A 26,960-nucleotide genomic window follows, 5' to 3' on the forward strand; every position below is an offset into this window, starting at 1 on the left:
AGCTACGCAAAATATAGAGCTGTTTGTTCACTAAAGCTGGGATAACACTAGTCTTCAGCATGTAAAATACTAAAGGCTACATCACTTGTCTACAGTAGTCTGACACACCAGATGTAGGCTTTGAGCATCAGCCTGTCATTTATACTACACATTTCACATGGCTTTCTCCTCCTCTCCTGCTATTGGCATGTTACCATTTTTAGAATTCTCATTACTGCAGGAAACAAAAACTATGAGCAGCAAGCTGCACTCTGAAAATAGCAAGTCCAGCCAAAGATTTAGTTTGTGCAATAAGGCAGGCCTTCTTGATTCGTCCATTGACTTAGTCATTTTATTGACAGTGCTTGTCTCCCTTTGTGCACGTCCATCCATCTGTTATCTATACACCGCTTAATTCTCATTAGGGTCCCAAAGGCAGGGTTCACCCTGGACAAGTCACCAGTCTATCAAAGGGATACATATAGACAAACACTTGCATTCATACCTAAGGACAATGTAGAATCACCGATTAACCTCAGCATGTTTTTGGACTGTGGGAGGAAGTTGGAGTACGGGGAGAAAACCCATGCATGCACAGGGAAAACATGCAAACTCCCAAAAGATCTCAGGAAGGCAGAGATGCGAACCAGGGATCATCTAGCTGCAAGGCAGCAGTGCTAACCACCAAGCTACTGTGCAGCCACCCTTAATGCACATGTTCCACCAAATGAGTTATCATTTTGAGGGGGCTTAACACCAGCCAGATGACTATGACTGGTTTAAAGAAAGACAAACTAGCCAGAATATTTTCCCCACTATAGCAGAATAATAATGAGGTGCAGTCAGACCATTCTACACAGTGCTGTATCAATGCTGGAGAATGGTCTGGCTAGACAATGCTACTTCTACAGTGATCAATATTCTCATTTAAAAGCCTGTATCGGTCAAATTCTTGTGTCAGGGTCTAGAATGGAGAACTGGATTTAAATCTGTTTCCAGTAAGATCTGCCAACATCACACCCTGTGGATTATACCTTATTTTCTAAGTGAATGCTGGTGTCAGCTGTTGCCACACAGTTTTATGGCTGACATAGTGGTAGGAAAACAATCGAGGATGTATGCATTGTAAATGGTGTGAAAACATCTTGTAATATTGCAACAGTTTTCTCACACTAGAACAAGCAAATATTGCTTTTTTCCAAGTAAAAATTACAACTTAATTCTCAAAAAACTTTGTTTTTCTCTCTAGTTTTCAACAGCTGTTTTAAAACATAGTTAGATACAGAACTGAGCATGTTGAATGTAAAGACAAAAAGCATTTCCTAAGCTGCCAAATGCTTTACTGGTATTATAAGTATTTGCGTCTGCCTATATGAGAAAACATTTTCAGGTACTATAGTGAAAAATGAATGCCACAACACAAGTGCCATGTCCTCCACCTGCCAGTGGGGTTGATGACAGTTGCTTTCAAATGCTATATTCCAATAGAAACTTGTTCACCACAACACTTTTTACATTAGTGGTGATGTGTATGTCTTAGTTTCCAACTTTCCATGCCACTATTTGAACTTATATGCAAGACCAGCATTGATTGTATGGCAGGCTTTGTCTGTAAAACTGTATTAATCCAAAGGTAATATTTTACATGCATGTATCAGGGATTTCTTCTCACAAAATTCACTCAGTGGCTGTGTTTGAAGCTGTAGATGAGGCGGAAAGAAGGAGCTGAGATACGGATATTTTGTTGTTGTTTTTGACCTTCACTCTTTCTGGTGAAGCAGCTAAATGTGTATAGATATTATCTTTTTTATATGAACTATTTATTCAGAGGTGTTCTCACTGTGCTGTGATTCAGAAATATGAGGTTCTTTTCAATCAATCCAACTGAGCAGTTGTTTAGCATTCTTAGCACACATGTTGTGCAGTATGCCACTATTTTGATGAATGTTGACCTTTCTATTACAGTTCAATTTTTTATTGACAGTGTAATGGTATAAATTTACACATTTACTCAACTGTCTCTGTACAGAAACAATATTCTAGAGTTTGATTTTGCTAATTGTGCCTGCTAAACTACTTTCTCTGCAACCTCAGCCATCCTCAGGTTATTCACACCCAAATCTGAACTCAGGGAGAACATTTCTGACAGTGTCCTTTACAACATGTCTATATGCTGAACTTATTTATTGCCTTGGATTGCAAGAAGACCCAGGGCACTGTTTGCTAACTGGGCAATGCACTCTGTCATTTTCTGCTAAAGAACAGAACAACATTTACTGCATAACCGTCTATGACTTAAAGGAGCCATCTACTCTCAACCCATTTTAAGCACAGACTGTATATAAAGATGAACGATGCATCATCAGTTCTTCCCACTGTACCAAAGTCAGCCCAAATAATGCAGAATAGCAAACTGTCATGCTTCTGCCTATGTGTTTTTTTTCTCTCAGACGATGTTCTCCACAGTGTAATGACGTCACCAAACTAATTTTACTTTTTGAATTTCAGATAAAGTATTATGAACATGAAACCAGCGTGCAAAAAGAAAAACATTATGGAGAGATGAAAAACAAATTAGTGTTGGCTGTCATCCATGCTAGGTAGCGGTCATGTCTTTATGTACAGTCTGTGCTTTCAACGCTGTATATTTCTCACCATGATGTACCTTGCATTCCTTGGTCCACTGTTTCTGGGAGCTGCTGTAGTCTAACATATACAATAGAGCTAGTGTTAGACCAGTATAAGCCTGGAGTTACACTTTCTCCATTCGCAAGTACACGAGAGTCCACTGAGGTCAGCATGACGTACATCTTGTCATCTACCCCAGTCCACGTGGAGGCCTCCACCAAAAGTTTTTATCTGTGACTTTCCCACAATGACAATAGTGGACATGCTCTACATCAATGTGCATGTGTGGAATATGTATACACCACCTGCTGTGCAAGTTTAGAAGAAGAATCCTGCTAGCAGACTCAAAGCGGACTAGAAAAAATATAAAGCCTTTTAGATGTGCACATGGACAGCTGCAGATGCCATCAACACGTAGATATTATGCGACTTTTCTGTCAGACACTACCTGGGAGCATGTGCACTATTGCTCTTGTAGCATAGTTGCCATGCAGACTCAGATTTCACTATTTGTGTTTTCAGCTTCAGGAGAGTCAAGGTTTAACACTATTATATCTTTAGCCATTGAGGTGGCCAACTGGGCTACAGCAATGTCCACTATATTTACAATTTCAGTCTTTACGTACACTCTTTGTTTGTTTTATTTGATGATATTGTGAAATTGCTCAACATTTTAGGAATTGCACTGAGGAGATTTTTTTTTCTTTGTGAGTTAAGGAAATTAATATCAATTTCATGCTATTGCATCAAGTAAAAGAGCTAACTTGGCCATGTCTCAAGTGGGAACAAATACCTACCTGCACTTAAAATTTTAAAAATTAGGAAGTAGAATGTTGTATCTTGGGCAAACAGAAAAATAAAAAGAACTCTTTGTGGTCTTACATGGAGTTACATGCTAAAACTATGTTTTGATGAGCAACAGTCAGGTGCAATGACAGTATAGCTTCTCCACATCACTGGGCAGGTGTTACAGGTTACAGACTAAATAACAAACCGTGTTTCTCAGTCGATTCATTTAAGTTGCCTCTGGTTGTCCTGATGCTGCAATATATTTTGGCAAAGGCAGAATGTGTATAAAAGCACACGAAAAATCAACACAGCAAAATAAGGAAATACTGACTTATTCAGATATCCACAAAATAAGCCCTGGAATGCACTGAACATCACATTCACGGTATAAATTAAAGTGTACAAGCAGTAAAAGGGTTCTTGAAAATGATATAGGTATGACATACAAATGCTACATAAAGGTTTCTTAATGATTACCTCTGACATAACAGACCAGATATCCTCAGGCCAAAGCAATCATGGCACTCAACAGGAACAGTGACCACGTGTCTTTATTGTACATAGCCAGTGTCTTTGTCCACAGGATTCCTATACTGTTCACTATGTTTCTGCATGATAATGAGTAGAATAATAGAGTACTTTTTCATGTTAAGAGGACTGGTGAATGCATTCACTGACAGCAGAGCATAAAAAGTGTTTATAAGCATCAATACTGATCATCACTAAGAATCATTATGCCTCAATTGTGTGCTTGAATTCACCATGATGCTCCCAGTGCTGCAGTACAATGCAGTCTAATCTGGTATAGTACTGTAATCTAAGCCCAGTTCCTGTGATTTGTCTTTTTTGTTAGTTTATTATTAGTTTGTTTGTTGTTTTTTATTGCTTCATACATGCGACTACGACAGAAATTGTCTTGTCAAAAATCTATACAAGTCTACCTCAGGTGCGGTTCTGGTTTTGACATGGACAGCTGGAGAACAGCATGTCCAAAAACCAGTTTGTAAGTATTGTAAAGACTTTTTTAACTAAGCTATCTGTTTAAATATTTATTATTTCTTTAATTTAATGTGTGCTACCTCAAAAAATTGTATATCTTTATGCTTGTTGTTGTTACTGCCAAGCCTGTACTTCAAACCAAAGTGATGCTTCCGACTAGAACTTTTGCGTTGTTTTCCAGACAGATATAGTATTTGCTGACTGCTTCGGTATCTGTGTGTTACTCAGAGTTGCACTGAACACACACAGTAGCCTTATGAATTCAATGATTCCTGTACTGTGGTAATTTCTTTCCACTTTGCTGATTGTTTTTTCAGTCAAGGCATCACATTTTTTATACAACACATTTAAAACAAGAGAAGTTGACAGAAAGTGCTTTTTTAAGCCTGCATCTCAAATAACTTGCTGCAAAACAATGAGAAATTAAAGAGCAAACATAAAGAAGACTTCTATGACAGTGTCCTGTTTTTTGTATCTCTGACTTATACTGATTGTCAGAATCCACATCATTAATCTACTGTCAGGATCTGCAATATTGAAAAAACAAGATATTAAAAACTATATATGGTTCAGACAATGTTGCTAACGGACCTCTGCATTATAATTTTCTTTTTTTTTTTTGTAAATGTGGGCTCAAAGATGGAACTTTTCAGGATGTTTATCTCAAATTTTAACTCCCCATAGCCAGAGATTATTTCACCTACTTTTCCACTATTGCAAATTTGGAATTAATAACATGATGAAAAAATATAAGTGAACATTTCAGGCTTTTATTTTTAATAGTTTCTGAGATATCAACCATACTTGTTTCTCCATCTTTTCCTCTGTGGCCCACAGTCTGACATTAGAAATCAAACAATTCACATTGTGATTTAAGTGTACATTCTAGAAAGTATTTCAGCTTACCTTTGGGTAAAATTCAAGATTTTTTTTGAATGCTTTGGGTTATGCTGGTGAATTCAAAGTGTCCAATTAATTTTATAAACAGTTAAACAAACAACTGTAAGATAAACACCAAAAAAAGCAATGCTCCCACAGGCATGTAATGGCACACTCTTTACTGCATAGAAAGGAAAGAAAAAAGAACATACATTACTCTTTTCTTTCAAGATGAAGGCTGCAGTTCAACACCTTCACTATCAACACATCTAAAATGGGACAGTCACATAGTGAAGAAAAAAATTTCTGAAGGCACCAGGTTTCTTTGGTGCTATCCTCAGGTGTTTCTTGAAACATGAAACATTCATCTGGTCAGCTATTGGTGGGCCGGAATGCAGAAAAGTCAGTGCAGGGGTGGGAGTGCCCCACTGTCTACAAAGGTCCTTGAAAATGGCTTTGTCCAGCATTTTGGACTTTTCTGGGGCGATGATAACATCATCCTTGACTGCAGCCCAGACTTTTTTAAACAGGTCCTTATTGAGGGCGTCAAATTCTTCCGAAGAGAGGTTAGCGTTGGCACCTTTAGTGATCCACAAAATCACTGCCTCAACGAGTACACTTACACAAACTTCTTTCGAGTGCGGCTGAGATCGGACTGTCTCCTCACAGGTAACTTCTGGTGAATGCTGCTGAGACTGGACTGTCTCCTCACAGGCAACATCTGGTGAATGCCGCTGAGACTGGACTGTCTCCTAACAGGTAACTTCTGGTGAATGCTGCTGAGATCGGACTGTCTCCTCACAGGCAACATCTGGTGAATGCTGCTGAGACTGGACTGTCTCCTCACAGGTAACTTCTGGTGAATGCTGCTGAGACTGGACTGTCTCCTCACAGGTAACTTCTGGTGGGTGTTGCTGAGACTGGACTGTCTCCTCACAGGCAACTTCTGGTGGGTGTTGCTGAGACTGGACTGTCTCCTCATATGTAACCTTTGGTGACTGCTGTTGAACAATATTAAACAAGGCAATGGTCTTGTCTGGGACATCTTGGACATATGAGGATGGTGGTGGTGCCATTACGACTGCAGCAGGTGTCACTCTGGAAAACGATTTCTTAAAAAAACGTGTAATCTTGCTTATTAGAGACAAGTTGCCCTCAGACTTGGAGCTTCTAACTGGTGCAGCTACTTCTTTTGAATGCTTGACCCCCAGTGGGGAAGAGATTAACTGCTCCTGAGAAACACTTACTGGCACAGCTGGTGACAGTTGGCCGGTGGTTTTGGTAAATGATGAATGATCTCTGTGGAAGAGACCTCAGGAACATCTGACTGACTTCTTGTTGGGGTTCTAGCTCTGCACCTCTTCAGGTTCCCTTTAACAAATGTTCCAATCATTTTGGTCATGTGACGAACCTTAGTATCCAGTCTGTGGGCAAATGTCTTATGCCGTGGGGCCTCCTTGGGTGTCTCTATAGCAGAGTTGATACTCTCCACCACATCCTCCACAACTAAGCTCTTCAGAGAATCTGAGCTCTCACTGCTGACTTCCTCCGCATGAAGGACTTCTGCGAAGGTTGGTGGAATTGAATCTCCTAGAGAAGTCACCACCTCAGTGACTAAATCTTTGTCTTTCTCTCCCTTCATTGCCACCAGCACTGATTTACAAATGAGTACTTCTATGTTAAACAGAAGTTCTCCCAACATTTGCTGGGTGTCATCATCAGGCTGGCCTGATACCAGAGCTGCCCACTGCTGTGAGGTAGTCCCATTAAAGAAGGTTACAATGAGTGGGCGAACCATGTCCACTGTAACCTTTCTGATGTCCTCAGTATCTAAACTGGCTCTTCTGTCCATAGTGGTTTGTCTTTTGATGAAAAAATGGTGATGAGTTGCTTTCTTAGTTTCCTCAAATTGCAGGTCACTCTAACAACAACAATCTAAATGCCTCAGTCTCATCTGGACCTAAACTGGATCTGACCGGATCTTCTGTCATTGACGTCACGCCTCGCTGTTCAAATATATACAGTCTATAGCTCAAATCGAACGCCGGTTGATTAAGCTCCACCCCTGTAGAGCCTCCGTAGCTTAGCAACAGCTGTCAGGCACCGACAGCTGATCTGTCAACCTGTCTCTGTCTGTCTCTTGTTATCTAACTATCACTTTCGGAGATGAAAACGGGAAAAGGTTCGGTGTTTTCGCTGATATAAAATACTGTCCAACGGTGGTTAAGTATTCAGGTCGTCTGAAGGAAGTAGGCTATGTATTCTAGTTTACCTCTGACCCTATTACAGTAAATCGCATTATGTATAAATGTTTTTATCGTGAGTCCTTTGACTCCTGTAAACTAGGATCACATAATTAATCAGGAGGTACAAATAAATAATGGCCTTAAAACACTAGAGAAAATTCAAACGTGTTTCCAAAGTTATTCTAAGACAAGTGTACAATATGTCAAATGATCTGATTTATAACGCGTTACTTGACACAAAATGACAACATTTCTTACGTGTACTCCTTGCTGTTTGCACCTGTTCATGCTTGTTTATTCTGCATGATACATTCAGATGAACAATGATGTTTCTTCAGGTCACTCAGTTTACCATCTGGGAACAGATTCTCCTCCAAGGATGACAATCATTGTTGAGGATATTTTAAACCCCTGGATTCTACCCTTGATTAAGATAAGAAACACACTGCTGGGTTTGTCTGTAAATGTATTACTGTTAACACTATGGAGATGAAATTACATCAATGCACTGGAGAAGACCTGACTCAACATAGGGGGAGAGATCTCACTCCTCTCTTTCTCAAGTATAATGTAACAGCATTTATAGTGAACAAACTCTTTTTCTATTGGCTCTTTGTAAATGGACTATAAGTTTAAAACCTTATGGCCTAGTGTCCATAACCATGTATAGAAATGCTGAGTTCTATTTTTCCAAAGACAGAAACCCCTTTTAGGAGTGTAAACATTTCTTCTCAGGTTGGACTCAAACCTGAACCTTTTTGCCCTCTCGGGGCAACAGAAAATTATCCCCCAACAACAAAGATACATGCACATACAATGAAAAACCAGATAATAAATGATAACCTATGAGCTTATGCTTGATTTACTTTTATAATATTGTTTTCATTTGAAGTTTTCACAAAACACATATAAGCTTCTAAACATATTATAATAAATTAGACCAGTGGCTCCAAACAATTCAATAAATTCAGCAAGTTATTACTAGCTCATATTATACACAAATGACAGCAAGTAAAGGGTTTAAATAAATTCAGATTTTTGTACCATAACTGTGGTCTTTCTTCTTTCCTGTCCAATCATCCCATGACCTTACAGCTTTATCTGCTGACCCTTGGGAAGGGACATGACCTCAGGGTTGGGAACCCATGGACTACCAAACAGTATGAGCACCATAATAAAAAGTAAATTTTACTACTACTAATTTTATAAATAAAAACTGTAATATTTCAAACTTGAGTAGCACAGAGCTATTGACTCTACTGATCATCAAAAAATAGTCTTGACGCCTGCAGATATTGCACTCCAGTGATTCGCAGAGCAAGAAATAATTTTTTTCTTTACACAAAACGGACACAGAAGCTTGTTACATGTTTTGTTCTGTCCTAAGAGATTACAGTTCATAGATAAAAAGAGCTTTGTAGATATAATTGTGACAACTTGAGGTATTATTGCATCAGATTTGTGTGTAATTGTGGGCTTAGCCTAATTGTCTGTCCTCATATTTGTGTGTGTTTATGTCTTTTTGACAGCCTGAGAGTCAATAGTTAATATTGAGGTGAAGCTACTCTCTCTCTGCTGCTGGACTTCAATGTATTTGTACCTGTATAAAAGTGGCCTGTTGTGCCCTCTAGTGGTGATGTTCCGAATAAAACAACTTGTTATTTAGTGATATATGTGACAGCAGGATAGACTGTATAATAAAGAATGTGTGTATTATTCCACTTTTTATTGTAAATCTCTTTGTTTTGCTGGGACCGACATGCACAGCAGTGCTAACCACTGAGCCACTGTGCAACCCAACTTGTTGACATGTAGATTTGACTTTTTTCGCCCCTGATGTTGACGCTTGGTTTCAGACAGCAAAAAAGGTTTGCCTAAAACCTCTAACACAGTTTTAAAACAATAAAAGCAGTGTAAAAAAAAAGCCACAAGAAATATACATTCAGTGTTGCAAGTTCAGCATCCCTCAACTTTCCCCTTAATTGTCTGAACAAATCCTGTAAATCCAAAGCTTATTTCAGCATTGTGCTATTTAAGCAGGAGAAAGATTAACAAAAACATAAACTAAGCTGTTGGATACTTATACAAAAGTGAAATCCCCACAAGTGTGACATCCAGCACCTTTCTGCAAAGTTGTTCATTCTGATCTTAGCGCTATCAGCCTAAGTATCTCAGCAGATGTGGGTCAGTTAACCCTGGTTCTACCTGGTCCTCTGCAGTGTCTCCATCTCTGTCCAGTTCCTTGATATAGCACTGCTCCATCCACAGCCATTCTTCCAGTGCTGATGTGAATGAGAGCAGGGAGAGCTCCTCGTAGGGTCGTCAACCTCCCTGCTGGACTGACAGTTGAACTTTGCGGCTGACACTCAGATGATCTATTCACAGAGGACAGTCTGTAGGGTGTTTAAAAGCTCAGTAGATACAAAGAAATCCCAAGCACAACAGTGTGAAGGTACTTCAGAAACTTGACACATCTAAATAATGTACCTTCCTGATGGATTTTATGCCATATAATAAAGGTCTCTCTGTTTGTTTAGACTGTTTTCTACCTTAAATATGAGAAAACCCAATATTAAAGATGGACTGTCACTAGTAGTCAGTTTCTCCATGGTCCCTGAATGAATCATTGCATTTCTATCCAACTGTACCGATATCTGCAGGAATGTGCTGGAGACACAAAAACTTACCATTTATTGACAATATATGAACAAATGAGCATGTTTCAACACAACTTTTCAAATTAACCCTCTATATGGGTATCAAAAGAATAAAACTGAAAAAAGTATATTTAGGGAATAATACAGATTAATACAATGCCATATAATATGACCAATGACAAAATAAATAAATAAATAAATAAACATTAACAGATGAGAGCATAAAACATTAAACTGTGCATTGTAATAGAAGGAAATACACCAAAATGTTTTTTGTTTGTTTGTTTTTTACCTGTTAGTGTTGGATCGGTTTAGAAAACGGCAGGAGAAAGAAATGTTTGATTTGCAGGCAACTTTTATTAAAATCGTAAATTATGGATCCATCCATTATCTATACACCCCTTCCTAATGAGGGTCGTGGGGGCTGGAGTCTATCTCAGCTGACTTAGGGTGAAGGCAGGGGACACCCTGGACAGGTCACCAGTCTATCACAGGACTACATATAGAGACAAACAATCACATTCACATTTATGGACAGTTTAGAGTCACCAATTAACCTCAGTATGTTTGTGGACTGTGACAAATATAACTAAGAAATGTTTCTTTTTTCAGTATGGACAAAGTTTTAATTTTTGGACTCTACTTTGTAGGCTGTAAGCTTTTACCTATTACACTTACGAAATACCTACTATACTTATTGGAAGACATAATTGAAGGTGAACTCTCAGCAGCTAAATATACATGTACTCACACTTTAACTATTAGTGAAAAATACTTTATTTTCAATAGTTCTCCCTGATCAGGAAACGAAGCCCCCAAGGAATCTAAGATAAGATAAGATAAAGTTCTTTATTTCTCCCCACTCCAGGGGAAATTTACATTGTTACAGCAGTTTTATTTACAATATATACAAGGGTGGCAAAATTTTTAACAGAAAAAATAAAAATAAAAATAAAGTTTAAAAGTGCAAAGATGTGCAGTGCAAGAATGTCTGTGCAAATTTTATGGTTTGGGGTGGTAGCTTCATTTGTGATTTTGTATAAAATTAGTTTCAAGTTTTGATGTTGCTCTGATTTTAGCAGCAACATAAATGTTAGCTTATACATACAGAATTATTTAAAATATTTTAGATGGGTTGATTGAGTCAATTAATTTAGAAGTGACAGGTCTTGAACAGAAGTTATGACTTTGCTATAACAATAATATTACTTCTATTTAAAATCCCTCTAAAGTTCTACTAGTAAACTTTCACATATTACAATTAATATATTTGTTATTTTTTTGTTTAAACCAACGGACAACCCTCCAAAATTTGTCTAAGTTTATCTTTAAATCTTTTTAATTCTCAAAAAATGACATCAGAATATCAGACCACCACTTCTTTTGATTTCCTACCACCAATAAAATAATTTCAGGACTATGTACAGATAAGCAAAATATCAATATCATGCAAGGAAAGTCCTTTCATGAAAGTGGACGGTATTCAGTTGGGAGGGGAATTATGATCGTGGGCTTCTCTCTCCAGTTTACACTGTATAGTTACTCACCTCTGTGTAATTTCAACAGTGATTAGTGGTGGATGTTTCTGAAATGACTGCAGGGCCACTGCACTGGGATGCATGAATGTGTGCAGGTGTGCTTGTTATTGTCTCCACCCCCTGTAAGTGACAGGTCGGTCTGGGGGGTAGGAGTGAGGGGGTGTAGAGAGGGTGTCCGCATTTCTCTGACTCTATAAAGCTAGACAAACCTAGCTCGGCAAAAGACCGGAAATTGTGCATTTCTCCTTCAAATTATACTGCATGAATTACCATGTTTGGAGCAAAGGATTTAGAGGACAAAAAGCGAAACAACAAATACGTAATAGTAAAAACAAAGCAAAACTTATAATTCTGTTTAGTTTCCTGAGATTTTTGCAAGTGCATCATATTAAAGACTTGCATTGTCAGTTATTTATGTGCATGTACATTTTGTAAAAAATAAAACTAAAACAAAAACACACAAAAAACAAGGTTTTATCACAACTCACAAAAACAGTGCAGTAGAGGTAAGTAATGCAAGTCCTTCGTTAATAGAAGTTTGTAATGGATCTCTGTGTTGAAGCTGAGGCTTAATAAAAACATTTTGTAGCAGCCAGTTTTAATAGAATTAATGTTTTTGATACAGACTAAACTGTAATGCCACTTAGTTTATGGAGATATCGCTTTATATGAATAATTGATATGCCCAGGTGCTACATGCCGGCACATTGTTAAAACATGTTTCTTTTTGGGGGAAGTTTATTTTGAAACGTGCAGCCGGCAGTCGCTCCCCTCTGTCCGCCGCTGCGCAGCAGCTGCACGCGCTCACGTCCAGTGTTTGACTGGAGCTCGTCGGTGTGACTGTGGAGCAGAACGTGTGCGGCGGTAATGGCTGCCAGGGAGAGTGAGGAAGACAACAAATGAACCCCTGAGAAGCGATTCAAAGGTGAGTCTGATACCATGACAGCCTGCGGTGTAACAAGTACAGCCTCCTCCACATTTCCACTATTGTCTTGTCTGCTGTGGGTATTTGGCTTGCAGGTGTGTGTGTGTTTTGGGGCTGAATTTCTTGATGGCACACATACACACGCACACGCACACACAGGACAATAAACTGTCAATACCCTGTACTTATCATGCATGCCTCCTCCGTGCCCCGCCGTTAGTGCAGTTTAAGAGCAGTGAACTTGTTTTGGATTTAAATTATGTAAGCTAGCTGCCGACATATGTGTCGATGATGGAGGCGAGAGCTGGACTCTTTGTTAGCTGCTGTTAACGTGATTAGCTAACGTTAGCTAACCAACAACATCGTTAGCTGACGGCGTCCAGGCCACAGAGCTGTTAGCCTCTTAGCCAATCAGCCGAGTGGATGTTAATTAGCCCGATAGCATTCTGGCAATCATTCTTTATGTCTAGGACGCAGCTTTTTGTTGCAGACTTCTGGGAGACTTTTGAATCATCTCTCAATGTGACAGTACCACATCTCTTAACATTAAACTGAAGTTTTATGGTGAGCCCGTCGCATATCCATGTACAGGCAGGTGTTTAACATTGTCAGCGTCCAGTGGTTTCCAGTATGGCAGGCAAACAGTTATTGCACAGCTAACTTATGTTTTGTTCCAAATCAGACTCTGCATGTTTTAAAACTGTTATTCAAAACCACTGTGTGATTAATGTGCTTTGTGTATTAAAACGACGCTCAAGTAGATTTTTTTATTACTATTATAGTTGCATTTCTTAAAATTGCAAATACACAATGAATCTGTGAACCAGTGGTTTTCATTTAAGTTAGTGCTGGAACTAGATTTAAATAAGTAATTGAAAGTCGATTTAGTTTACAACAGTTCTGATTTTTTTTAAAAAAGTGGAATCTTCTATGAAGCAAAAAGGCCACATTTTCAGGTAATATTTTCTGTGTTGTTTTGGGCTGCTGGTGCAGAAATGGTCAATAAGATTACTTGATTATAAAAGTAATCTGACACCCGGTTTCAGTGTCTCTTAAAATGTAGTTTTACTTTTTAAAAATACTTTCTATTTGTAGTCTAAATACTTAACTGTTAGGAAGCTCATTAGAATACCTGATCAGTTAAAGAATCTACAGCTGTGTGCAGAGTGCTGCGTTCTCCTCTGGCAGGTGGATCAGGATTCTTCATGATAAGGATGAATGAGAACTAATGGGATACCTGGGGCTCTCCTAGTTTGCTATGCATATTCCATACTTCTTGTTTTTAGTGTGAGCTGCTGTGCATTACTTGCAGCAAGTTGTGGAATGCAGTGCATGTTGGAGGACGAGCATGCTGTATGCAAGGACATGCAGTCATAAACAGCTCAACCTTGTCACATAATAGCACTGTAACAGAAACAAGTTTCTGAGAGGTGGTGTCATTTTTTACACAGTGGTAATTTTTGTGGCCTTAATATAATGGCCTGTTTAAGGTACTATTATGTGTAGTGGTCACCTTGGACATGCAGTGCTGTAAAGGTGCCTGTGCAGGGCTGGTAAGCAGTCCCTCATTTTGTGGTTTTAATGGATGAGAGATTCATAGCTGCTTTTTATATTATCTCATCTGCCAATATATTGAAGTGATAAGAGAAACAGAAAAGGATGCTTGCACTTCAGGGAAGCAGAACATGTCATTTATCTATCACAGCACCACCCACCTTCTCACACAAACACACCAGTCCAGTGGGCAGTGTTGGGAGCAATCAAAAAAGAAATCACTGTTAATGACAGCTAAGGGTTTTGTTTATCTAAAAGGAGAGATTTTAATTGTTTATCTAGTCTGTCTATTTGCAATACTTCAGTGTCCATTTGTAATCCACTTTATTGTCACCAATGAGAACTAAACCTGCAATAATCCTAATGTGTGGTTGAGTCCAGTGTGAGACTGTTGAAGACTGAGTTACTTGACTTGTGCTGATATCTGCCCTGGCAGATGCTTGCATGTTTATTGCTAGCGATGTGCCCAGACATCAAACTTGCGTGAAGCTGTTAGTAAGATGGTACCATAGAGTGTAAATAAAAAAGGGCTGATGTGCCACCACTTCCTACCAATGCACAAAAGTGAAGCCAAAAGACCTCGGACACGGGCACTGCCATCTGATGCTGGTGGTGCTGTCTGCAACCAGACTCAATGGGAATGGAGACATGGTATTGAGTGAGGGCCGCTGCAGTCTTTACTGTCTTGGACTGTTGTGGATCCTTGCTATGAGCTTGGAATTTTCATAGTTAAATAAATATTGTTAATAAATGCTAGCTGTGTAACCAACTAGCTACTTATCCTTAACCTTTCCCTATAGTTAGGTTGAGCTCAAAGATTGGCATCGGACTGAGCAGGAGGTGGTACTGAGAGCTGTAGTCATGACTGCAGACTCCAGTTGTGTAAATGATGTCACCAGTGCAAGCTGGAAGCTTCCATTTGAAACATATTTTGGCTTCCCTTCTAGGGAGCAGTCATGTTGTTTATGTTTATATACAGTCAGTGGATGGCAACCCTCCTCATTTCAAAAAGGTAATTTCCTACTTAAAGCTCCTCGCTTGATTAGGCTAACACTGCTGAGACCACAAATTAGCTTGAGCTTGCCTTGTACAGGTAAAGGAACACATAGTGCTCAGGTGTCTAATTTCCAATGACATGTTCAGCAAACTAAAATGTAAAGAAAACAAAACAAATTCTGCTTATCAACTAAACAATAAGCAAGTTTCATTCATGCTAATTTCAGATGCCCAAATAGCAGCGAGCACTAAAGTTTTTTGCCATAATTCATTTGCAATCTGAGAGAAAGTGCTTCAAACGTCTATCGCATATCTAACAATATGTCTGCAGTGTTAGCCGTGAAAGTTGAATGTCTGCATGTCTTCCGTCTCATGATGCATTTGTCTGAATGACTCATGAGACTAGCATTATTTCTAGTTCACCAATGCAGCCATTACTGTCCTGCTGATTAGAATATGAACAGCAGAAATTGTGTGACTGTCTCTTAAAAATTACTTTAGTGTAGCAAATGCTGCTACAAAATGCTCAACAAAGATGAAATTGTATTCCTCTGTCTTTACAGTGAAGTAACCAAGACAAACCGTAAAATATTAAAGAAAGCAGAAAAGAGATTGTCATCTCTGTGGTTACCAACACTCTATCTAAATGTCTGTGCTGGAAACATTAATCTGTGTGAAGAAGCATTTCAGCTCCCTCTTACGTGAAGAATGTACGAGCACATTGTAGTAACCTTACATGAACAGGGACTACTTCTCTTCTGTGACAACAAACACAACACACAGATATACAATTATGGAAGGCTAAAGTAACTTTACTAGCCCTTATAGCAACATTTTTCTGGTACAGCAGTAAAGTAGTATTGTCACAGTACCATAATTCTGATATTGAAATGATATCATACCAAAAACCTAACATCCAGAAAAGTAATAGAATAATAAATGGCAGAACACAGAACTAAAAATGTGTTGTATTTTTTAATAAAAAAGGAAAAGCTAAAATATTTTAACAATACCAATGCAAAGCAAGCATTGAAGGAAGTAAAAAGAAGCCATTAAACAACAGGAATGAATTACTGTACTGTGTTTGTATATATAGATGTTTGCCACATTGGTCAATCTGCTGAAAAGATGAAGTTTAATTAAACAGTTATCATTGCCCTTAACTGCCTTGTCAAACTCCAGTGATAAAATAGGTTGCTTGTCACAACCTAAATCACTCTGAGAGCTTGATGTATGTATGTTATTTATTGCATTCACTTACCTATCTCTGTTTGAATATTTGAATAAGTTGGCATGTCTGTTTGCCAGGTTCTTTGCCAAGTTAGGCATGTTAGCTCCATTGATCTGCACAAGTAAAACATGTCTTGCAGATGGGCTTTAGGTGGTTGTGTGCTTGTTTACACTCTTGGCCACAAGTGAACTAATGGCATGTTTTGCTGTGTGCATCTACTTTGTTGACAAACTGCCGACACTCGACGACTTGCTCTAGTGTCGTGTGCTTTTGAGTGATGTCAAAAGTGGTTGGCACACCCACTCTACCTGCCTACAGGGAGTGGAAGCAGAGCACTGCACACACACATACATATACAGAGCCCTGCTGTTGCAGAGCTAGGAAAATCATAGGAAATACGGTTTCTATTAAAACATTGTCTTTCTTTAAGTACCCATACTAGTAAAAAGGGGAATAGTGTAGCTTTTAACGGAAGGGTGTTTCGATACTTTTATAGTTGCAGCGCTACAGCAATGTACTGGTACTTCACGCACACACCAGGGGAGACTCACTTCCCACCACAAACCCAGTAGTCTTTGTCAGTGGAACAACATGGTAACTACAGTAATTAATATAATTATTATTTACCTTGATTGACAGAGATGAGCTGTGGGGGAGGAAACATGCAGATCCTTTACCTCAATAAAAGTACTAATATAGCAGCTAGATTATCCAATCAGCTTGGATGGCACTCTAGTCTTTTCACTATTTCAGAGATCTGGGAGGTCAAAAATGTTTCCTTTAATTTTTATTTTTATATACACTTCTGCACAAAATCTTAATTCATTGAACATTTAATGGGAACACTTCTTTTTAAAGCAGAATCTATGGTTTTGTTCTCCACCGTCTTAAGTATATCAGACTGTCTCTGGCAGAACGTCCTTGTGTCCTATTCACATGTTCAGACTCCTGTTAAGCGTTTGCTGAACTAAACATTCTATCAAAGCTGCTCATCAAATTAGTTTTTGCTGTGTCAGAAAAGTAGGGTCTATGATTTTCTGCTGTTACCTTTTTGCTGGACATACACACAACAAATTGTGTGATCTGTGGTGCTTAAGATGTTGAAACACATTGGTTGTATATCCCATTGGAGCAGCAACTTTTTTTCTTGCAATATTTGCATATACTTTTCTTCTGTTCTGTAACATGTTTACTACAGCCATTGTCCAAATGACGACACTATTTTCTGTACCTCTGACAGCGGTTGGTAGTTTGTTAAGAAGGGACGCTTTGATTCATTGTTATAGGCAAGTGAAGACAGCTCCAGAGCAGTCAGGTTAGGCTGACAACCTTTGTGAAATTGTTCATCTGTCATATTACCATTAAAATTGGGCCACTTGGAAAGTCAGAATGGCAGATAATAATCTTGTTTTATTAATTGCCCAGCCCTGAAAATAGTACTTTTAGAACTTTGGTGTACTGTTGTATTAACACTTAAAAATGTGATCTTCTCGTGACATGCGGAGCGTATCTACATGCGCTGATCATAGAAAAGAGTGCATGTAGAAAAAAATGTATCTGTTTTCATCTGGGATAAATCTGACATTACAATGTCCTAGTTTAACCCTTTTCAAAATAATTTTTGGTCACACCTGTCTGAGCACTGTAGCCACTAAGCAGCAGCTAGCACAGCCTGCAATGTGGGGCGTTTAGGGAACATTGGTAAATTGTATTGTTGATCGATAAAATGTTCGGCAATTGATGTGTTTGGTCTGTGAATATGTGAGATGCGAGCAAATGAGAAAGTTGATTGCACTCGTGCTACCACTGAAAAAGTTAGTCTGGAGCCCTGTTTATACTCATATCATGCAAAGTCAGCCATTTGCACAGGATGAGATTAACACCCATGTTGTTTCTCCACAGTGAGGACTAGGATGGTAAGCAGTCAGCCGAAGTACGAGCTGATCCAGGAGGTGGGGCGTGGCAGTTACGGCGTGGTGTATGAAGCAGTTGTGAAGCGCACAGGAGCACGGGTGGCAGTGAAGAAGATCCGCTGCCACTCTCCAGAGAATGTGGAGCTGGCCCTGCGGGAGTTCTGGGCCCTGAGCAGCATCCAGAGTCAGCACCCAAATGTCATCCACCTGGAGGAGTGTATTCTGCAGCGGGATCAGCTGGCCCAGAGGATGAGCCATGGTTCCAGTTCCCCGCTCTATCTTGAGGTGAGGATGCAGAAGTCACTGGAACAGGGTAACCAAGTAGTAATCCTGCACTGCACCGATGCTGCATTCATGTCCTACAGTCAAGATGGTAGATATAGGCTTTAAAATACTCTTGTTAGCAACATCCTGCTTTCAGACTGTATGTGGATTATTTTTATTTCGTTTTTTGGGTTGGATAAGGAATGGGTGTTTGGTCTGATTTATTGTACTTTTATTTGTATAGAATAACAAATCACATGGACATGGACAGCTGGAGAACAGCATGTCCAAAAACCAGTTTGTAAGTATTGTAAAGACTTTTTTAACTAAGCTATCTGTTTAAATATTTATTATTTCTTTAATTTAATGTGTGCTACCTCAAAAAATTGTATATCTTTATGCTTGTTGTTGTTACTGCCAAGCCTGTACTTCAAACCAAAGTGATGCTTCCGACTAGAACTTTTGCGTTGTTTTCCAGACAGATATAGTATTTGCTGACTGCTTCGGTATCTGTGTGTTACTCAGAGTTGCACTGAACACACACAGTAGCCTTATGAATTCAATGATTCCTGTACTGTGGTAATTTCTTTCCACTTTGCTGATTGTTTTTTCAGTCAAGGCATCACATTTTTTATACAACACATTTAAAACAAGAGAAGTTGACAGAAAGTGCTTTTTTAAGCCTGCATCTCAAATAACTTGCTGCAAAACAATGAGAAATTAAAGAGCAAACATAAAGAAGACTTCTATGACAGTGTCCTGTTTTTTGTATCTCTGACTTATACTGATTGTCAGAATCCACATCATTAATCTACTGTCAGGATCTGCAATATTGAAAAAACAAGATATTAAAAACTATATATGGTTCAGACAATGTTGCTAACGGACCTCTGCATTATAATTTTCTTTTTTTTTTTGTAAATGTGGGCTCAAAGATGGAACTTTTCAGGATGTTTATCTCAAATTTTAACTCCCCATAGCCAGAGATTATTTCACCTACTTTTCCACTATTGCAAATTTGGAATTAATAACATGATGAAAAAATATAAGTGAACATTTCAGGCTTTTATTTTTAATAGTTTCTGAGATATCAACCATACTTGTTTTCCATCTTTTCCTCTGTGGCCCACAGTCTGACATTAGAAATCAAACAATTCACATTGTGATTTAAGTGTACATTCTAGAAAGTATTTCAGCTTACCTTTGGGTAAAATTCAAGATTTTTTTTGAATGCTTTGGGTTATGCTGGTGAATTCAAAGTGTCCAATTAATTTTATAAACAGTTAAACAAACAACTGTAAGATAAACACCAAAAAAAGCAATGCTCCCACAGGCATGTAATGGCACACTCTTTACTGCATAGAAAGGAAAGAAAAAAGAACATACATTACTCTTTTCTTTCAAGATGAAGGCTGCAGTTCAACACCTTCACTATCAACACATCTAAAATGGGACAGTCACATAGTGAAGAAAAAAATTTCTGAAGGCACCAGGTTTCTTTGGTGCTATCCTCAGGTGTTTCTTGAAACATGAAACATTCATCTGGTCAGCTATTGGTGGGCCGGAATGCAGAAAAGTCAGTGCAGGGGTGGGAGTGCCCCACTGTCTACAAAGGTCCTTGAAAATGGCTTTGTCCAGCATTTTGGACTTTTCTGGGGCGATGATAACATCATCCTTGACTGCAGCCCAGACTTTTTTAAACAGGTCCTTATTGAGGGCGTCAAATTCTTCCGAAGAGAGGTTAGCGTTGGCACCTTTAGTGATCCACAAAATCACTGCCTCAACGAGTACACTTACACAAACTTCTTTCGAGTGCGGCTGAGATCGGACTGTCTCCTCACAGGTAACTTCTGGTGAATGCTGCTGAGACTGGACTGTCTCCTCACAGGCAACATCTGGTGAATGCCGCTGAGACTGGACTGTCTCCTAACAGGTAACTTCTGGTGAATGCTGCTGAGATCGGACTGTCTCCTCACAGGCAACATCTGGTGAATGCTGCTGAGACTGGACTGTCTCCTCACAGGTAACTTCTGGTGGGTGTTGCTGAGACTGGACTGTCTCCTCACAGGCAACTTCTGGTGGGTGTTGCTGAGACTGGACTGTCTCCTCATATGTAACCTTTGGTGACTGCTGTTGAACAATATTAAACAAGGCAATGGTCTTGTCTGGGACATCTTGGACATATGAGGATGGTGGTGGTGCCATTACGACTGCAGCAGGTGTCACTCTGGAAAACGATTTCTTAAAAAAACGTGTAATCTTGCTTATTAGAGACAAGTTGCCCTCAGACTTGGAGCTTCTAACTGGTGCAGCTACTTCTTTTGAATGCTTGACCCCCAGTGGGGAAGAGATTAACTGCTCCTGAGAAACACTTACTGGCACAGCTGGTGACAGTTTGGCCGGTGGTTTTGTAAATGATGAATGATCTCTGTGGAAGAGACCTCAGGAACATCTGACTGACTTCTTGTTGGGGTTCTAGCTCTGCACCTCTTCAGGTTCCCTTTAACAAATGTTCCAATCATTTTGGTCATGTGACGAACCTTAGTATCCAGTCTGTGGGCAAATGTCTTATGCCGTGGGGCCTCCTTGGGTGTCTCTATAGCAGAGTTGATACTCTCCACCACATCCTCCACAACTAAGCTCTTCAGAGAATCTGAGCTCTCACTGCTGACTTCCTCCGCATGAAGGACTTCTGCGAAGGTTGGTGGAATTGAATCTCCTAGAGAAGTCACCACCTCAGTGACTAAATCTTTGTCTTTTCTCCCTTCATTGCCACCAGCACTGATTTACAAATGAGTACTTCTATGTTAAACAGAAGTTCTCCCAACATTTGCTGGGTGTCATCATCAGGCTGGCCTGATACCAGAGCTGCCCACTGCTGTGAGGTAGTCCCATTAAAGAAGGTTACAATGAGTGGGCGAACCATGTCCACTGTAACCTTTCTGATGTCCTCAGTATCTAAACTGGCTCTTCTGTCCATAGTGGTTTGTCTTTTGATGAAAAAATGGTGATGAGTTGCTTTCTTAGTTTCCTCAAATTGCAGGTCACTCTAACAACAACAATCTAAATGCCTCAGTCTCATCTGGACCTAAACTGGATCTGACCGGATCTTCTGTCATTGACGTCACGCCTCGCTGTTCAAATATATACAGTCTATAGCTCAAATCGAACGCCGGTTGATTAAGCTCCACCCCTGTAGAGCCTCCGTAGCTTAGCAACAGCTGTCAGGCACCGACAGCTGATCTGTCAACCTGTCTCTGTCTGTCTCTTGTTATCTAACTATCACTTTCGGAGATGAAAACGGGAAAAGGTTCGGTGTTTTCGCTGATATAAAATACTGTCCAACGGTGGTTAAGTATTCAGGTCGTCTGAAGGAAGTAGGCTATGTATTCTAGTTTACCTCTGACCCTATTACAGTAAATCGCATTATGTATAAATGTTTTTATCGTGAGTCCTTTGACTCCTGTAAACTAGGATCACATAATTAATCAGGAGGTACAAATAAATAATGGCCTTAAAACACTAGAGAAAATTCAAACGTGTTTCCAAAGTTATTCTAAGACAAGTGTACAATATGTCAAATGATCTGATTTATAACGCGTTACTTGACACAAAATGACAACATTTCTTACGTGTACTCCTTGCTGTTTGCACCTGTTCATGCTTGTTTATTCTGCATGATACATTCAGATGAACAATGATGTTTCTTCAGGTCACTCAGTTTACCATCTGGGAACAGATTCTCCTCCAAGGATGACAATCATTGTTGAGGATATTTTAAACCCCTGGATTCTACCCTTGATTAAGATAAGAAACACACTGCTGGGTTTGTCTGTAAATGTATTACTGTTAACACTATGGAGATGAAATTACATCAATGCACTGGAGAAGACCTGACTCAACATAGGGGGAGAGATCTCACTCCTCTCTTTCTCAAGTATAATGTAACAGCATTTATAGTGAACAAACTCTTTTTCTATTGGCTCTTTGTAAATGGACTATAAGTTTAAACCTTATGGCATAGTGTCCATACCATGTTAGAAATGCTGAGTTCTATTTTTCCAAAGACAGAAACCTTTTAGGAGTGTAAACATTTCTTCTCAGGTTGGACTCAAACCTGAACCTTTTTGCCCTCTCGGGGCAACAGAAAATTATCCCCCAACAACAAAGATACATGCACATACAATGAAAAACCAGATAATAAATGATAACCTATGAGCTTATGCTTGATTTACTTTTATAATATTGTTTTCATTTGAAGTTTTCACAAAACACATATAAGCTTCTAAACATATTATAATAAATTAGACCAGTGGCTCCAAACAATTCAATAAATTCAGCAAGTTATTACTAGCTCATATTATACACAAATGACAGCAAGTAAAGGGTTTAAATAAATTCAGATTTTTGTACCATAACTGTGGTCTTTCTTCTTTCCTGTCCAATCATCCCATGACCTTACAGCTTTATCTGCTGACCCTTGGGAAGGGACATGACCTCAGGGTTGGGAACCCATGGACTACCAAACAGTATGAGCACCATAATAAAAAGTAAATTTTACTACTACTAATTTTATAAATAAAAACTGTAATATTTCAAACTTGAGTAGCACAGAGCTATTGACTCTACTGATCATCAAAAAATAGTCTTGACGCCTGCAGATATTGCACTCCAGTGATTCGCAGAGCAAGAAATAATTTTTTTCTTTACACAAAACGGACACAGAAGCTTGTTACATGTTTTGTTCTGTCCTAAGAGATTACAGTTCATAGATAAAAAGAGCTTTGTAGATATAATTGTGACAACTTGAGGTATTATTGCATCAGATTTGTGTGTAATTGTGGGCTTAGCCTAATTGTCTGTCCTCATATTTGTGTGTGTTTATGTCTTTTTGACAGCCTGAGAGTCAATAGTTAATATTGAGGTGAAGCTACTCTCTCTCTGCTGCTGGACTTCAATGTATTTGTACCTGTATAAAAGTGGCCTGTTGTGCCCTCTAGTGGTGATGTTCCGAATAAAACAACTTGTTATTTAGTGATATATGTGACAGCAGGATAGACTGTATAATAAAGAATGTGTGTATTATTCCACTTTTTATTGTAAATCTCTTTGTTTTGCTGGGACCGACATGCACAGCAGTGCTAACCACTGAGCCACTGTGCAACCCAACTTGTTGACATGTAGATTTGACTTTTTTCGCCCCTGATGTTGACGCTTGGTTTCAGACAGCAAAAAAGGTTTGCCTAAAACCTCTAACACAGTTTTAAAACAATAAAAGCAGTGTAAAAAAAAAGCCACAAGAAATATACATTCAGTGTTGCAAGTTCAGCATCCCTCAACTTTCCCCTTAATTGTCTGAACAAATCCTGTAAATCCAAAGCTTATTTCAGCATTGTGCTATTTAAGCAGGAGAAAGATTAACAAAAACATAAACTAAGCTGTTGGATACTTATACAAAAGTGAAATCCCCACAAGTGTGACATCCAGCACCTTTCTGCAAAGTTGTTCATTCTGATCTTAGCGCTATCAGCCTAAGTATCTCAGCAGATGTGGGTCAGTTAACCCTGGTTCTACCTGGTCCTCTGCAGTGTCTCCATCTCTGTCCAGTTCCTTGATATAGCACTGCTCCATCCACAGCCATTCTTCCAGTGCTGATGTGAATGAGAGCAGGGAGAGCTCCTCGTAGGGTCGTCAACCTCCCTGCTGGACTGACAGTTGAACTTTGCGGCTGACACTCAGATGATCTATTCACAGAGGACAGTCTGTAGGGTGTTTAAAAGCTCAGTAGATACAAAGAAATCCCAAGCACAACAGTGTGAAGGTACTTCAGAAACTTGACACATCTAAATAATGTACCTTCCTGATGGATTTTATGCCATATAATAAAGGTCTCTCTGTTTGTTTAGACTGTTTTCTACCTTAAATATGAGAAAACCCAATATTAAAGATGGACTGTCACTAGTAGTCAGTTTCTCCATGGTCCCTGAATGAATCATTGCATTTCTATCCAACTGTACCGATATCTGCAGGAATGTGCTGGAGACACAAAAACTTACCATTTATTGACAATATATGAACAAATGAGCATGTTTCAACACAACTTTTCAAATTAACCCTCTATATGGGTATCAAAAGAATAAAACTGAAAAAAGTATATTTAGGGAATAATACAGATTAATACAATGCCATATAATATGACCAATGACAAAATAAATAAATAAATAAATAAACATTAACAGATGAGAGCATAAAACATTAAACTGTGCATTGTAATAGAAGGAAATACACCAAAATGTTTTTTGTTTGTTTGTTTTTTACCTGTTAGTGTTGGATCGGTTTAGAAAACGGCAGGAGAAAGAAATGTTTGATTTGCAGGCAACTTTTATTAAAATCGTAAATTATGGATCCATCCATTATCTATACACCCCTTCCTAATGAGGGTCGTGGGGGCTGGAGTCTATCTCAGCTGACTTAGGGTGAAGGCAGGGGACACCCTGGACAGGTCACCAGTCTATCACAGGACTACATATAGAGACAAACAATCACATTCACATTTATGGACAGTTTAGAGTCACCAATTAACCTCAGTATGTTTGTGGACTGTGACAAATATAACTAAGAAATGTTTCTTTTTTCAGTATGGACAAAGTTTTAATTTTTGGACTCTACTTTGTAGGCTGTAAGCTTTTACCTATTACACTTACGAAATACCTACTATACTTATTGGAAGACATAATTGAAGGTGAACTCTCAGCAGCTAAATATACATGTACTCACACTTTAACTATTAGTGAAAAATACTTTATTTTCAATAGTTCTCCCCTGATCAGGAAACGAAGCCCCCAAGGAATCTAAGATAAGATAAGATAAAGTTCTTTATTTCTCCCCACTCCAGGGGAAATTTACATTGTTACAGCAGTTTTATTTACAATATATACAAGGGTGGCAAAATTTTTAACAGAAAAAATAAAAATAAAAATAAAGTTTAAAAGTGCAAAGATGTGCAGTGCAAGAATGTCTGTGCAAATTTTATGGTTTGGGGTGGTAGCTTCATTTGTGATTTTGTATAAAATTAGTTTCAAGTTTTGATGTTGCTCTGATTTTAGCAGCAACATAAATGTTAGCTTATACATACAGAATTATTTAAAATATTTTAGATGGGTTGATTGAGTCAATTAATTTAGAAGTGACAGGTCTTGAACAGAAGTTATGACTTTGCTATAACAATAATATTACTTCTATTTAAAATCCCTCTAAAGTTCTACTAGTAAACTTTCACATATTACAATTAATATATTTGTTATTTTTTTGTTTAAACCAACGGACAACCCTCCAAAATTTGTCTAAGTTTATCTTTAAATCTTTTTAATTCTCAAAAAATGACATCAGAATATCAGACCACCACTTCTTTTGATTTCCTACCACCAATAATTAAAATAACAGGACTATGTACAGATAAGCAAAATATCAATATCATGCAAGGAAAGTCCTTTCATGAAAGTGGACGGTATTCAGTTGGGAGGGGAATTATGATCGTGGGCTTCTCTCTCCAGTTTACACTGTATAGTTACTCACCTCTGTGTAATTTCAACAGTGATTAGTGGTGGATGTTTCTGAAATGACTGCAGGGCCACTGCACTGGGATGCATGAATGTGTGCAGGTGTGCTTGTTATTGTCTCCACCCCCTGTAAGTGACAGGTCGGTCTGGGGGGTAGGAGTGAGGGGGTGTAGAGAGGGTGTCCGCATTTCTCTGACTCTATAAAGCTAGACAAACCTAGCTCGGCAAAAGACCGGAAATTGTGCATTTCTCCTTCAAATTATACTGCATGAATTACCATGTTTGGAGCAAAGGATTTAGAGGACAAAAAGCGAAACAACAAATACGTAATAGTAAAAACAAAGCAAAACTTATAATTCTGTTTAGTTTCCTGAGATTTTTGCAAGTGCATCATATTAAAGACTTGCATTGTCAGTTATTTATGTGCATGTACATTTTGTAAAAAATAAAACTAAAACAAAAACACACAAAAAACAAGGTTTTATCACAACTCACAAAAACAGTGCAGTAGAGGTAAGTAATGCAAGTCCTTCGTTAATAGAAGTTTGTAATGGATCTCTGTGTTGAAGCTGAGGCTTAATAAAAACATTTTGTAGCAGCCAGTTTTAATAGAATTAATGTTTTTGATACAGACTAAACTGTAATGCCACTTAGTTTATGGAGATATCGCTTTATATGAATAATTGATATGCCCAGGTGCTACATGCCGGCACATTGTTAAAACATGTTTCTTTTTGGGGGAAGTTTATTTTGAAACGTGCAGCCGGCAGTCGCTCCCCTCTGTCCGCCGCTGCGCAGCAGCT

At 38.7% G+C, this 26,960-nt stretch overlaps 1 protein-coding gene across 4 annotated transcripts; it reads left to right on the plus strand.

Moving 5' to 3' along the window:
• Nucleotides 1–12,511: 12,511 nt before the first annotated feature.
• Nucleotides 12,512–20,985, plus strand: LOC129350619 (serine/threonine-protein kinase pdik1l-like). Of its 4 annotated transcripts, XM_055017662.1 has the most exons (4): nt 12,512–12,640; nt 18,324–18,619; nt 18,843–18,899; nt 20,442–20,985. In XM_055017662.1, exons 2-4 carry the CDS (start codon nt 18,335–18,337, stop codon nt 20,463–20,465), a joined length of 366 nt encoding a protein of 121 aa, XP_054873637.1. In that variant the 5' UTR covers nt 12,512–12,640; nt 18,324–18,334; the 3' UTR covers nt 20,466–20,985. The 4 variants fall into 4 exon arrangements, with proteins under 4 accessions (XP_054873637.1, XP_054873638.1, XP_054873636.1 ...); XM_055017663.1 differs by lacking the exon at nt 18,843–18,899 and having other exon boundaries at nt 20,442–20,983; XM_055017661.1 differs by lacking the exon at nt 20,442–20,985 and having other exon boundaries at nt 18,843–19,347.
• The last annotated feature ends 5,975 nt before the right edge of the window (nt 20,986–26,960 follow it).

This window comes from Amphiprion ocellaris, chromosome 15 (assembly GCF_022539595.1).
Source record: "Amphiprion ocellaris isolate individual 3 ecotype Okinawa chromosome 15, ASM2253959v1, whole genome shotgun sequence".
NCBI lineage: Eukaryota > Metazoa > Chordata > Actinopteri > Pomacentridae > Amphiprion > Amphiprion ocellaris.